The 14,882-nt window shown below is 48.1% G+C and overlaps 1 protein-coding gene across 3 annotated transcripts in view; it reads right to left on the bottom strand.

The window, feature by feature from the left end:
• Positions 1 to 14,882, bottom strand: part of SLCO2A1 (solute carrier organic anion transporter family member 2A1) — a 123,015-nt gene that overhangs the window by 52,106 nt on the left and 56,027 nt on the right. For all 3 annotated transcript variants that reach the window (XR_007358330.2, XM_048863152.2, XM_048863154.2), the window contains one exon: positions 6,640 to 6,777. Coding sequence is in view for 2 of the 3 variants with exons in the window: in XM_048863152.2 (XP_048719109.1) it covers positions 6,640 to 6,777 (138 nt within the window). In the remaining variant the exon portion in view is untranslated. The remainder of the gene's footprint in view (positions 1 to 6,639; positions 6,778 to 14,882) is intronic.

The raw sequence follows: 14,882 nt of genomic DNA, 5'->3' as shown, positions 1-14,882 counted from the left end.
CTCCAGTTTATCAAGATTCCTCTGATTTTAGCTGCATCCTCCAAATTATTGGCAACCCCTCTAGCTTTGTGTCATCTGCAAACTTGATCAGTATGCTCTGTATACCTACATCCAAGTCATTAATTAATATGTTAAACAACACCGGACCCAGAACAGATCCCTGTGGAACCCCACTTGAGACCTCCCTCCAATCTGACATCATTCCGCTAACAGTTACTCTTGCTTTGTGGTTGTTCAATGTGTTTGTGTGAGGGCCCAGAGAAGGCCAGATAATGATCTAACTAGACTGGGCTTCACTCCTTTCTGGGAATCACTAGCCTGTTTTAAATATCCCCTTTGGGGTAAATTGTGCATTATTACTGTTTTTTAAAGGACAATGTTATTGCTCATGTGTAGGGCCCTACCAAATTCACAGCCGTGAAAAATGAATCACGGACCATGAAATCAGAGCTCCCCTGGGAAATCTAGCTATTGGAGGAGAGGAGGAGGGATGGGGATGGAGGTGGGGGTGGGGCAGAGCGCCTCAGCTGGGCGGCTCCTACTATGCATTGGGCTCTAGCTGCTAGTGTCAGCTGGGCTGGGACTTCCTCTTTTCCTGTATGACTGTTCTTGTGGGGAGATCAGACCCACTTCCAGGTACCTCCCCTGGGTGCAGGAAGCTTCAGCTGGCTCTGAAGCCAGGGCAGCCAGGAGAGGTACCTGGAGATGGGTCTGACCTCCCACCCCACACCCTCCCGGCCAAGAGCAGCTGTGCAGGGGAAGAGGAAGTCCTCCTGTCCCTCCCAGCCTGGCTAGGACCAGCAGCTAGGAGTCCCTGGCTGGGGTGCTTCCAGCAGCACAGGGAGATCAGACCCACCTCCGGGAACCTCCCTTGGCTGCAGGAAGCTCCGCGGCTGCTGCCTTCAGAGCCCAGCTCTGCAGGCAGCACTGAAGTGAGAGTGGCAATCCCACCACCTCCCTACAACAGCTTTGTGACCCCTCATGACCCTGCTTTGGGTTGGGATCTCCACCATTACCACACTGTGAAATTTCAGGTGTAAACATCTGAAAATGTGAAACTGACTAATTTTAAAACCATATGACTGTGAAATTGACAAAAATGACCATGACTTTGGTAGGGACCTATTCATGTGCTAAAGCTCAGCAGGTTTCCTTAAAACACCAAAGTGGATCATCTGAATTCCAGACTTGGCTTCTTGTTGTCTGGGTTGTCATGGATTGGGGCAGGCTTTGCCAGAAGAAAGGGTTCCACTCAGCTTCCAGCAAGTTAACACCTGTTACTGTTGGATGATTTAGGGTTCTTCCTATCCTCGGCTGGTGTAAACCATCCTCGCTCTATTGACATCAGCGGGGCTATGCTGATTCACACCAGGTGAAAATCTGGCCCTAGATAGCTTTCAACATGCACACAAAAATATGCTTCATAACAATCCCCTCATAACAATCCCCTTAAAGGATTTGAATATACGACTAACACAGTGGTTCTCAAACTATTGTACTGGTGACCCCTTTCACCTAACAAGCCTCTGAGTGTGATCCCCTTTATAAATTAAAAACACTTGTTTATATATTTAACACCATTATAAACGCTGGAGGCAAAGCGGAGTTTGGGGTGGAGGCTGACAGCTCATGACCCCCATGTAATAACCTCGTGACCCCCTGAGGGGTCCTGACCCCCAGTTTGAGAACCCCTGGTCTAACACAACTAAATCCCCACATGATGCTTTGGAAATGTCCCTTTTGGGAGCTGGCATAAACTATCAACCTTCCTCCCCCGCCCCCCACAATAGAGTGATAAAGTCACACTGCATCACCACCTCCTTTCCCATTTGTTCCTGGTAGAGATAGGTTCTGGCTCTGGCATCTGAAGCTCTGTAATGTGAGGTGATGTTTGGATCTAGGTGTTCAGTTTGAAGCCATTTCCCTAGTACAGCTGTAGAGATCTCAAAACAATTCTACAGAGCGAACAATTCATAGCCAGAATGGGTGAGTTGCATAAAGTTATAATTACATGGGTTTTGTCAGTTGGAACAAACTTAACATTATTAAATTAGTTAATTATGTCTAAATATCCTTTTTTATATATTTGTGTGGCCTGACTCGTTTGTCTCTTGTGATTGTTGAAATTTCTTTAATAGTAAATGAGAAAACTTTATAATCCCAGAAAGACAGGCGGGGAGCTCACATAAAAATATTATAAAGTGCTGAAACAAAGACAACTCTGTTGTTTGAAAATCGATGGTCTCTGAACAGGATGACAGAGACTGTTATTTCATCCCCCTAAAAGTTATTGCTGTAATGGAACGTCCCACATGTTATCTGCCTTGCTCTGAAGATGAAGGGTCTAAGCACAGGGCAATATCTTTTATGGATGAGAAGTCCTGGGGAAATTGGTGTGTCCCAGCTGTGAGTGTTAGGACATGGTTCAGGGCTTTGCCAGAACATTTCAGGGGGACTGACATTATAATCACTTAAAGCTGGTTATTTCGCCCATTCAAATTGGAACTTCGGTAGCTGTTTCACCACATTTTAGGTCTGAGCCAAAGCCCAAAGTCAACGGAAAGAGTCCCACTCACTTCAACAGACTTTGGATGTGGACTGTTATCTAGCATGGTTTGGAGCACAGGAAATGCACTTTCCAGGAGAATGACCACCCTGCATTGCTAGGGTGCACATTGTAAACCCATATGGATGTGGATGATGGGTATAATTTGTGACACTAAAAGCTTAGGGTGGGATTTTCAAAGATGATCAGCATTAGCCTAATTCCGCTGCCCTTGAAGTCAGTGGTAAAACTCTCATTGACTTAACGGGAGCAGAATCAGGCCAGTGCTGAGTGCTTCTGAATATCTGTAAGGCTAGAATTTTCAAAGAGGGACTAGGAGAGATGGGCAACTAACTTTCTTAGACTTCTTTGAAAATCCCACCCTAAATCCATAATTTGTCAGTTGAGCACCCTACGTAGATACAGCAAGTACCATTCCAAGTAAGCGGAGCGCCAGCATTTGTCCCAGAAAGTGCTGAGAATACGAATGTGAATGAAATATATTAGACTTTCACAGGAACCAGATAAGCTGTATTTGTTTATTTCACAAAATACACCCAATTACGCATTCTAGGGTGCATGTGTATTTGACCATTGGTTACACAGCAAGAGAAAAAAATAATTCCTCAAAATTGAGCAATCGCTAACTTTCACTCCCCACACAAGAACCTGGGAAAAGAAATGGGCATCATGCCCTAAAGGACAAACATGGACTTAGTCAGACCAGTGCAGGAAGTAAATTCCAGAGATTAAGATTTTCCAATAAGAACATTTAGAACCCAGACAATTACATCTAGGGCTGTTAGCTGGTGTACCCTAGTGACCTCAGAACCAGAGAACTTTCCAGTGAAATGCAATAATCTAACCTAGAAGTCACTGAGGCAGAGATCACAGTGGTGACATCCAGATCCGAGAGAAAAAGCTCACAAAAATCTGGCCTGGCATAAGTGAGAAAAAGGGGTTTGAGGGCACCAATGGCACCAGTGATTCCAGGAGGAAACAGGGATCCAAAAGCACTTCTGTGAACTGCTTTGGAACAGAGAGAAGAGACCCACCTCACTGATGCAGATGGAACCACACCTCCACTCCACTTATTACTTATCCTCAAGATCCTTACCCAACCCATTCTGGGACAGATTTTCAGAAGGGCTCAACACACAACATGCTGAACTCTCTTGAAAAATCTGAACATATGGAACCTATGCCTGTCCGGATTAAACATCCAAATCTTGCCCAACAATTGGGTTAGACTGAAAATCCGTGTCATCCACAACCCATAAGAACAGGACAGAGCTGCATGACATCACAACATAGAAGTGATACTATTACCCAAGTCATTTCAGTACCTTCCTCAGCAGCTCCACATATACATTGAACAGGAGGGTTTTATAGGACCTTGTGTAAGCTAAATATCCCATACAAGACATCTAGCAATCACTCCAAACCAATCTCTAGGTGGAGAGCGGGAGACAGATGGCCAGACTGCTAGAGATACGGCATATTTATGTGAGCGGCGGCCTAATCACCCATATGTGAAGGAAGCTGGCAACCTGCCTTCCCACAGGGAAGTGATAACAATCTTAATGGGCCAAATTAAATTTATAGAGAATGAATGAATGCACTAGAAGGAAAAAGGAAATAAAATGTTTAGGATGAAAGAAGGAAAGAGAAGTATTTATCTGGGTATCTGACCAGTGCTATCTAACTAGCTACTGTCTAAGGCACTTCTACACCACCTCTCACCATGCCTAGCTAACTGTTGGCCTCTGTATACCACTGTGCACTGATTTCGTGCCAGGACCTGCATTGCAATGTTACTTGAGTTTCTCCAATTGGAGCTTCCCATTTCAGGAGCCGTACGTGTAATAAGGAACAGCCTTGATGGAATTCTTGGAGAGAACGTGCTGTGCACGTGCAGCAGCCACCTTGTTAATTAAACACCTCTGAGGTTTTACATTTTTCCTTTCCAGACTTGACTCTGCCCCATGCCAAAGACCAACCACCTGCCAAATTTTAGGTTCAAATCACACCTGTTCCTGAGTCATGAGTAGCTGAGTTATAACTTGAAAACAGCCAAATTGAGGCCAGCCCAGCAATATAGTGCTACCGCTACCCAAAACCATGCAGGGAATGCAAGTTCAAAGTCAGTCCTTTGCTTCAGGGCCAGCAGGGGCTGGGAGCACTGGGGAGCGTACTCCATTCTTGGGGCTGTTGATGGCTGTCTCTCCTCTTAGCAATGGCCAGAAGGAGCTGAGAGTGTTTGGTGAACAGAGGCACTGATTCACATTAACACTGCTGCAGGAGTGGAAGGGGACCGTTTACATGTTCCCTGTTCAGGGGCTGCAGGGTCTAGTGCATCACTGGTGCAGAGCTCAAGACTGCCCGTAGTCCTGATTCAGCGGGGTGCTTCAGTATATGCCTAACTTTAAGTGCCTTGCTGAGTCAGGGTCTTAAGTTGTGCCCCTGTTTCAATGTCCCCGTTGCAGGAGCATGGAATTGCCGGGGCTCAGGTTTGCCCCAGAGATGCCCCCCGCTCCCCTCGCTCACACTTGGAGCCCTCCTTCCTCTAACCTGCCCCCACTCTGACACCGCTGAACCTTCCGCCCTCCCCAGAACTCTGCATGCATCTGCAGCTGCTGCAGAGATGGCACAGAGCAAGCAGAACTGACTCTGTGCCTGGGCAGAGGGGCCTATGCATCTGTGGCATTCTCCAGGGGATTCATACCTGTCCTACAGCCCCTTTTGGACCAGTCTAGCTGGATCTATGGGCCCTCTTGGGCACCAGGAGTGCAGGGGAAAGAACAAAAAACCTACAATTCAGGGGCTACACCACAGTTGTAAGCCAGATCCCAGCCCAGAGTGAATAACAAAATCTGAGTTAGGAATGCCTGAAAACAGGGATTTCTCATGGAAAATGCTGACAGATCCCTAATTATGGTGGCACTACTCCAGCGCTGCTATAATAAAACCTACCAGCATTTGGTAACGCTCTATTTTAGTCCCAGGTGATGCGAAGGATTCAGTAATGTTTTAACAAATACCCATGAAACAAATTGGGGGTTGCACCTTCATGTAACAAGACATTACATATTGCTCCCAGCAGCACTTCTGAGGTCTTGGCATGACGTTCATTTCAGTTAAAACCATGGGAGTAGCCTGCCTCCACTGCAGATAGGCACCAAGATGTAGGTCAGGTTCTCTTCCCAGCAGTGATTAAAGCGGGAGAACCATGTTCTAGCTTTAGCTGTTTCTCTCTCCCCCTTACGTCTCCGCTAAGACTATCCCCTTAGGAGGATTAGAGTGTTCCAGGTCACAGTGGCCTCTAATGAAGAGTCCCACTAGCTGCCATCCTCTAAAGCTGTGTGCAAACTATCCTTCTTTCCCTGAAATGGCCCCACCCCTCTGTAGCAAATGGTGGGAGCACCAGTGTAGACAGGGCTAAGGCCACCCCTGAAATTTGAAACTGTCATGCTTGTCAGAGTGTGACAGGATGGGCAAAAAACCAGCGCCCAACTGAGCCCACCTGAGCCCTGACTACAATGGCATTCCCACCATTGCTGTCACAGCTGGGTGTGGCAGCCACGGGGAATTTTAGGGACATGAATGTAGTGCAGATGAGGTCCAAATGTCCTGCTGCTGGCTGCTTCCCCTGCTGGCTCCCAGCTTTCCCACTGTGACCCTGAAATCCTGCAGCACCCCTGCTGGTGGGAGGGAGTACTGTAAGTGGTGCGGCAGAGACAGAGGTGGAGCACCAGGGCAGATGGCCCAGTTCCGGTAGGAAGCATCTGCCCTTTAAAAGTGAGAGGAGAGGTGAGGGTAAGAGGAGAGGGAAGAAAGGGTTGTCTGGAGCAGTACTCTACTCCCCAGACAACAATTCTAGTCCCACAGTCCCTTAGACTCCTGCTCCTCCCAAATCTCTGTTTACCCCGACGGTGGGAGTCTCTGGCAGGCAGACCCAGCAATCAGCTCATCTGGCACTTGTAGGCTTTGCTAAGGAAACACAGAGATAGGGCCCAGAGCTCCTTCAAAAAGAGAAATGCCTCCAACCTCACGTCTCCCAGCCAAGCCCATTCCCGTGCATCTCAGGCAATTACCTCATGCAGGCTGGAGATGAAGCCGGAAGAGAGACTGGAGAGCCCAAAGCGCTTCTCAATGGTGGTCAGGCTGCTCTTGAAGTTAGCACTGTAAAGAAGCTGGAATAACTGGAGAAGGCCATGGCAAATCACAAACACCTGTGAGCAAAACATGACATTACAGTTAGTAACTGAGCGACGCCCCTACGGAGCCAAGAGCCACACCCCATGCTGGCGTGTAACCAAGTCAACAGTCGTGGCCACATCCGCTTTACAACCATCACACACGGCATGCGTAAACCTAACAATCAGCTGGGTCCAGGAGTCACCCTCACAACCTCATCTGTCAGAGGCCTTCATTTAGGAGTGATTTCATTATTAATTTGTTTGTGCATGGGCACAGTTCCCCAGCTATGTTATCTGCTCTCAAGGCCCCGTCTCTGCTACAGCCGACTGAGGAGACCAGGATGGAGCTCGGCTTCTGGATCCATTCGTCTTGCTTCTGGCTTGTTGGCACAGTGACATGAGGTCCATTCTCACGCTGGCCTGATTCCCCCAAAGGCAAGCATCCCCCTCTGCAGCACTCCCAGCTCACAGACTCAGAGACGAGCTATGGGCAGAGCTATGGCCAAGAACTATACGGGTTTCAGAGTAGCAGCCGTGTTAGTCTGTATTCGCAAAAAGAAAAGGAGTACTTGTGGCACCTTAGAGACTAACCAATTTATTTGAGCATGAGCTTTCGTAAGGTGCCACAAGAACTATACAGACCTCCTGCCTTGTGCAGGCTGAATGCTTTCAATGAGGGATTGTGGGAGGATGGTAAGAGCTGGTAAAGCGTGTCCTGAAACCTAGTTAAATATTCCTGTGCCGCCCAACAACTCCAGGAGAGTCACTCATCAGTTCTTTGCCATCTATAACAAGACAAAACTAAAGCTCCGTGTTATCTTCGTGGGTTTCCCTAGAGTTCTGTGTTCCCTGCTCCCTGCCGGCTAGCAGAATAGACCCTAGGCACACTGACTCCCTAGCTAAAGGGATCTGTCATCCTTCTTCCCTTGCGCCGATGCATCCAGAGCCCTACCCATGTCTCACCACCGCATGTCTGACATCTTTTGCTCCCCAATGGACCTCACAGCTGCAGAGGGGCTTTGAGGGAGTCACTGTGCTGGCTAACACCGAGGTTTCTAGGGTGCAGCTGAGGCCCAAAGCCAGCGAGACACGGCTGAGCAAAACTGGGGACACCATTACGGAGAAAGGAACTGCAGCAGGAGCAGCAGGCATGCCATGGCCAGAGGAGAGCGGTTCAGCACCGGCCCGCTGCAGTGTAACCCTACGTACTGCCTCTCTCCCACACGCTTTTGTTTTCTTTGTAGCTGACTAGCTGAGCAACGAAACCGGAGCTGCTCGGGTAGTGGCGGCATTGTACAATGGGTAGGGCTGCCCTGGGATCCTGGAAGCCTGTCTGCTGTTCCTAGCTGTGCCACTGACATGCTGTGTGCCCTTGGGCAAGTCTTTCCATGCCCATTTAAGCTGTAAAATCTGGGGCCAGGGACTGTGTCTTATTCTGTGGCTGTGCAGTGCTCAGCACAATGGGGCCCTGAGCTCTGCTGGTGGTGCTGAAATACTAATAATAGTGATTATGATTTTTAATAAAAAGTAAATTCAGAGTTAGACTCAGGAACCTATACATTTTGTTTTGACCGGTTTAGGAGCTAGGAATCCCTCAGTCAGCATTTTGCCTAGTAAGTTTCACCCAAGTGTACTCTTCCATGGCAAGGCTGGTGGGGGAGCCATTAGTGAAAACGCCATAGCAGGGGCTAGATCAGGCTTGTGGTAAGTATGAGTGGCTCACTCCCTATGTGGAGGCTGCAGGATGGGAAGGCTTACTCCTTCATACGGTGGGTGATGTGGTACAAGCTGAAATGGAATCTTCCACTATTGTGAGTGTGAGAAATTCTGCTGTGGGTCCCCTTCCCAGGATATCTGTGTGCTAGAACAAGCTGGACTTTTAACTCTGCCGGGAATTCTGGACTTTAACACTCTATGCAAGCAGTTGCTGGGCAGTCATGGCCTGATAAATGGTTTACTGCCTCGACTGCAGCTGCTTTACAGACCTCCTGTGACTTTTGCAGCTAAACCTGCTTCCTTGCTGCACCACCAGAACCCTGGAGTAGGAAAACGCATGGCAGGGGACTCTGGTTCTTTAGTAGCAGGCTGGCTATAGATGCTTATGAAGATGGAAAGGTCTCCTGAAAGGACTGCATGCATTATTCCTTCTTAATTAATTCATTAACATTTGTGCAGGGAATCGAACATGTAATTATGCAAGAGAAATGCTAAATATTATGACTCAGTAGTACTATGCATGTGTTCACTTTTATGGCTGCTGGGGATTAAGGATTATATACTGTAAAATATTTATAGTGTTTAATAACCTGGAATACATAGTTTTATTGCATTTTATCAGTTGCTGCAAACAACATATCCTTTTTTCCCTGCTGGGAAGTAATTGATTGAGTTTGGGAAGGAGTGTTGTCTAGTGGTTAGAAAAGGGGACAGGAAGTTGAGAATCCTGGGTTGTGTTCTTAACTCTGCACTGATTTATTATTTGTATTACACTGGTGCCCAGAGGCCAGGGTCCCATTGTCCTAGGTGCTGAACAAACGTCTAACAAAGAGACAGTCCCTGCCCTGCAGAGAGAGACTTATTGTGCTGTCCAAGCAAATAACTCAGTGCCAGATTCTCAACTCATGTATATCAGTGTAAAATGGAGTTGAAGATCTGGCCCATTATCATCAAGATGTGCCTCCATTTCAGTCATATATAAAACAGGTGAAACTATCCCGCATCTAAGAGGCCGGGTTATTGTTTGTAAAGAGCTTTAAGAACCACAGATGAAAGGGGTTGTATCCGTGCAAAGTATTATTACGACTTAAAGATCTTTATGGCATGACAAGAGAAGCAGAGAGCTGGGATCCCTAGGGCCACACTACCTATGGGGCCTGGCAGAGGAAACCAAACATATGGGCTAGCGCAACAAATAGAGAGTTGGAGAGGGAATATGTAGGCTACTTGGGGTGGGGCAGGAATATGATCAAAAGAGCAAGGGTAAAATACAGCAAGGAAGTCATCCGCTTCCGGAGATGGAATAGGACACTCTCAAACCTCTTTGATCTATATTTAGCAAGCTCCGTTTTCCTTTATTTTCTTGGGAATGTGACTTGTCCAAACTGTGCCAATACTATCTAAAAAATTATTAAAGATAGGGAAAAGTCTTTTTATGTAAATTCTCAGGAAATCAAATATTTGCCGGACTCCGGAAGAATGCCCAGCAAAGATAAAGTTGGGAAGCCTGGACCTGCACACTGGGGATGAAAGGTATCACAGTGCTAACAAACTCCTCAAGTCTGTGGCTGGGATAATAATAAGGATTATTCTCTATTGGTATGGTGGTAGCGCCTGAGAGGCCAGACACAGCTGTGAGGGCGGATGGGAAAGACCATAGGATCATAGAACAGAATCATAGAATATCAGGGTTGGAAGGGACCACAAGAGGTCATCTAGTCCAACCCTCTGCTCAAAGCAGGACCAATCCCCAACTAAATCATACATGGAGATCTTATGCAATGTTAATGCAGCAGTGTCCTCTGGAAATGAAAATGAAGCATGTGAAAGGAAACTGGTGATTTTCCCCAAGCTGAGTCCAAACCAAAACCCTATATCCAATCTTTATGTCTCTGCCATGAGCTGCACCAACACCCCAGATCCAAACAGCATGGAATCTGAAGGTTTCATATCTGGATCAACACCTGAACTTTCCCAAATTTCTTGGGGTGAAATCCTGACCCCACTGAAGTCAAAAGGAGCTTTTTCCATTGACTTCAGTGGGGCCAGGATTTCTCCCTGGGTGTTCAGATTTGGTTTATTATTACAGAGGTAGGTTCAAGCTGTGAACTTGGATCTGAACCAGGATCCAGATCTGGGGTTTTGGTTCAGGCTCCTTCGCAAACTCAAGAGTAAGGTTGCAGGATAAGAGGAGACTCCATGGGGACATAGATATCTGGTAGAGTGGATACACTAGCATGATTGCAGGCAGAGAAATTGGAGCCAGAAGAAAGGGAGAAGTGAGGGAGGGGATGGGCTCAAGAGGACAAGTTGAGGGTCAGAGGCCAACAATAGAAAGGAGAGCTCCGAGTCAAGTCTGGGCCAAAGGTGGCTTCTTGTGGAGAGGAAGAATCTCATTGACAGATCATGTTCAACTAGTTTTTGAAAATCCAGCTGGATCCTGCTTAAGGAGGGCTAATTAGGAAGCATTAGAGGATGGGGGCTGGGAGCACCGAAGGTACAGAGCAGCTGGTGAGAGTCTATGGTGCAAAGGGCTAGGCAAGAGAAGCAAAGCTGTACACAAAGGAGAGGGCGGAGCTGAGAGGATGAATTTACATGGAAAGAGTCAGCAGGCTCCCAAGCCCTTCTCCAAAAGTGCTCAGCAGCATGGAAAAAAACAGGAAGGTCCAGAGCTCTGGGGAGAGCCAAAGGTGGGCAGTGGAAGGGCGGACAGAGCTGGGAGATGAAAGCCCAGGCTCGGAGAGAAGAAAGGTTGAAAGCAGAAACCTTGATGGCAGCAGAAGACAGTGAGGATGGGGAAGGAAACCAAGGGCTAGATGCAGCAGAGGAGTCCAAAATGGAGAGACTGGACATCACAATTGACAGGATAGGGGAGAGCGGCAGATACACTTGTTGAAGGAGAGCAAGTGGTGATGAGAGAAGGAATTCTCTGCCCTCGTGCCAATGATCCCCTTCATTAGGAGTCACTGGCTGGATGGCAGAAGGAACCCTCTTGAGGGGTGTTGACAGGAATTGAATCCGTCTGACTCTCGTTGGCCAGACCCCTGACAGGCTAAGGCAGGGTTACAGAGGGGGTGGGGAGAGGCGTGACAGTGGGGCCTGAGGCAGAGAGTGATGCAGGGAGGGACCGTGGGGAAGGAGTGCCAATGGGGCCAAAGGCAGACAGATAGAGGACTGTAACCACTGCTAAGGCAGGGGAGTGCAAGCACTGGATAACACCTTTTCCCCCACTCCCCACTGAGTAGCAATGCAAAGTATGGGGGAAACTGAGGCACACACAGGATTCACAAATATATTATAGAAAATGCTCAGAGTCACAAGCTGTAGCTCAGCAGGCCATGGTTAGAGCGGGATGGGGGCAGCATGCTCTGGTGGCTAGGGCTGTAGCTCAGCAGGCCAAGGGTCCATTTATGACTCTGCCACTGACCTACTTGGGCACGTCCCTCCCCCTCTGGTTAGACTGGAAGCTCTTTGGGGCTGGGGCTGTCTCTCACAGTGTGTCTGTAGCACACCTAGCATATCTCAGCTGGGGCCTGCCAGTGCTAATGCAATATAAAGGTTGGAAGGTTGGACATATGACCAGGGAAGAGTATAAAAATATTGCTAGGGCATGTAGGAATGTTATCAGGAGGGCCAAATTGCACCTGGAGCTGCAGCTAGCCAGAGATGTCAAGAGTAACAAGAAGGGTTTCTTCAGGTATGTTGGCAACAAGAAGAAAGCCAAGGAATGTGTGGGCCCCTTACTGAATGAGGGAGGCAAACTAGTGACAGAGGATGTGGAAAAAGCTAATGTACTCAATGCTTTTTTTGCCTCTGTCTTCACTAATAAGGTCAGCTCCCAGACTGCTACGCTGGGCATCACAAAATGGGGAAGAGATGGCCAGCCCTCTGTGGAGATAGAGGTGGTTAGGGACTTTTTAGAAAAGCTGGACGTGCACAAGTCCATGGGGCCGGACGAGTTGCATCCGAGAGTGCTGAAGGAACTGGCGGCTGTGATTGCAGAGCCATTGGCCATTATCTTTGAAAACTCGTGGCGAACCGGGGAAGTCCCGGATGACTGGAAAAAGGCTAATGTAGTGCCAATCTTTAAAAAAGGGAAGAAGGAGGATCCTGGGAACTACAGGCCAGTCAGCCTCACTTCAGTCCCTGGAAAAATCATGGAGCAGGTCCTCAAAGAATCAATCCTGAAGCACTTGCATGAGAGGAAAGTGATCAGGAACAGCCAGCATGGATTCACCAAGGGAAGGTCATGCCTGACTAATCTAATCGCCTTCTATGATGAGATTACTGGTTCTGTGGATGAAGGGAAAGCAGTGGATGTATTGTTTCTTGACTTTAGCAAAGCTTTTGACACGGTTTCCCACAGTATTCTTGTCAGGAAGTTAAGGAAGTATGGGCTGGATGAATGCACTACAAGGTGGGTAGAAAGCTGGCTAGATTGTCGGGCTCAACGGGTAGTGATCAATGGCTCCATGTCTAGTTGGCAGCCGGTATCAAGTGGAGTGCCCCAAGGGTCGGTCCTGGGGCCGGTTTTGTTCAATATCTTCATAAATGATCTGGAGGATGGTGTGGATTGCACTCTCAGCAAATTTGCGGATGATACTAAACTGGGAGGAGTGGTAGATACGCTGGAGGGGAGGGATAGGATACAGAAGGACCTAGACAAATTGGAGGATTGGGCCAAAAGAAATCTGATGAGGTTCAATAAGGATAAGTGCAGGGTCCTGCACTTAGGACGGAAGAACCCAATGCACAGCTACAGACTAGGGACCGAATGGCTAGGCAGCAGTTCTGCGGAAAAGGACCTAGGGGTGACAGTGGACGAGAAGCTGGATATGAGTCAGCAGTGTGCCCTTGTTGCCAAGAAGGCCAATGGCATTTTGGGATGTATAAGTAGGGGCATAGCGAGCAGATCGAGGGACGTGATCGTTCCCCTCTATTCGACATTGGTGAGGCCTCATCTGGAGTACCGTGTCCAGTTTTGGGCCCCACACTTCAAGAAGGATGTGGATAAATTGGAGAGAGTCCAGCGAAGGGCAACAAAAATGATTAGGGGTCTGGAACACATGAGTTATGAGGAGAGGCTGAGGGAGCTGGGATTGTTTAGCCTGCAGAAGAGAAGAATGAGGGGGGATTTGATAGCTGTTTTCAACTACCTGAAAGGGGGTTCCAAAGAGGATGGCTCTAGACTGTTCTCAATGGTATCAGATGACAGAACGAGGAGTAATGGTCTCAAGCTGCAGTGGGGGAGGTTTAGATTGGATATTAGGAAAAACTTTTTCACTATGAGGGTGGTGAAACACTGGAATGCATTACCTAGGGAGGTGGTAGAATCTCCTTCCTTAGAGGTTTTTAAGGTCAGGCTTGACAAAGCCCTGGCTGGGATGATTTAACTGGGAATTGGTCCTGCTTTGAGCAGGGGGTTGGACTAGATGACCTTCTGGGGTCCCTTCCAACCCTTATATTCTATGATTCTATGATTCTAAACAACTATCCATTTTACAGCTGAGACCCTAAGGGCACATCTACATGGTGAAAACCCCCTGCGGCAGTGAGTCTCAGAGCCCAGGTCAATGGAGTCAGGTGCGGGCTGCAGGGCTAAAAATAGCAGTGCAGACGTTCTAGCTCAGCCTGAGCACAGGCTCTGAAACCCGGCTAGAGGGAGGGTCTCATAGCACAGGCTCCAGCTGAGCCTAAATGTCTACACTGCTAGTTTTAGCCCTGCACTGGGCACCCGCGGCAGCTGACCTGAGCTCTGAGACTCCCTAGCACCAGGAGAATGGGGGGTATTGACTGTATAGACATGCCCTAGGCCCTGTCTCTATGCAGCAGCAATTTGATCCTCTCCCTTCCCCACTACTGTAACTGATGTGTAGGATTCTCCTCCCCGCACAGGAGCCTGGGTGACCCCAGCTGAAGGGGCTGGTTTAATAATACTGATTTTTAATACTCTTTGCTGCGGGCTTCTGTATGCAGAGTGAACAACACACTAACAAACTCAGGGAGGTGGAACCATCCCAAGTGAAGGTGGGCACGGAAACCAGGCAAATGCGAAGACCAGCACCTGATATCAATGGCTGTGAGGCCAGGGGATGGGAACTGAAGGGCAGGGGAGTTTTATTACTCTGGAAAAGCTGAAATTGGAATACCACCCACAATATTACAAAACAACCTCTGATCTAGGTTAGTTTCAGGAGCCAGGCTGGATTGTGGAGTTTTCCAGATGTGCTTTGGTCAGTCTCGAGCTGATATAGCTAGGTACCTGATCCAGGAGTTCCCTCACATCCAGCAAACTAGGTGCTTACTGGACTAAGAATGTCCAAATCCCACAGAGGCATTGTGCATAAGTAATGGTGAAAGGCGCTTCTTGGATGACTGGAGTATTCCTGAGCATTGGCCTGAGGAGGACTGAGGAGCTGGAC

The sequence above is a fragment of the Caretta caretta genome, chromosome 9 (assembly GCF_965140235.1).
Source record: "Caretta caretta isolate rCarCar2 chromosome 9, rCarCar1.hap1, whole genome shotgun sequence".
Taxonomy (NCBI): domain Eukaryota; kingdom Metazoa; phylum Chordata; order Testudines; family Cheloniidae; genus Caretta; species Caretta caretta.
The sequence above is the reverse complement of the archived record's forward strand: the minus strand, read 5'-3'. Positions and strand labels throughout refer to the sequence as shown.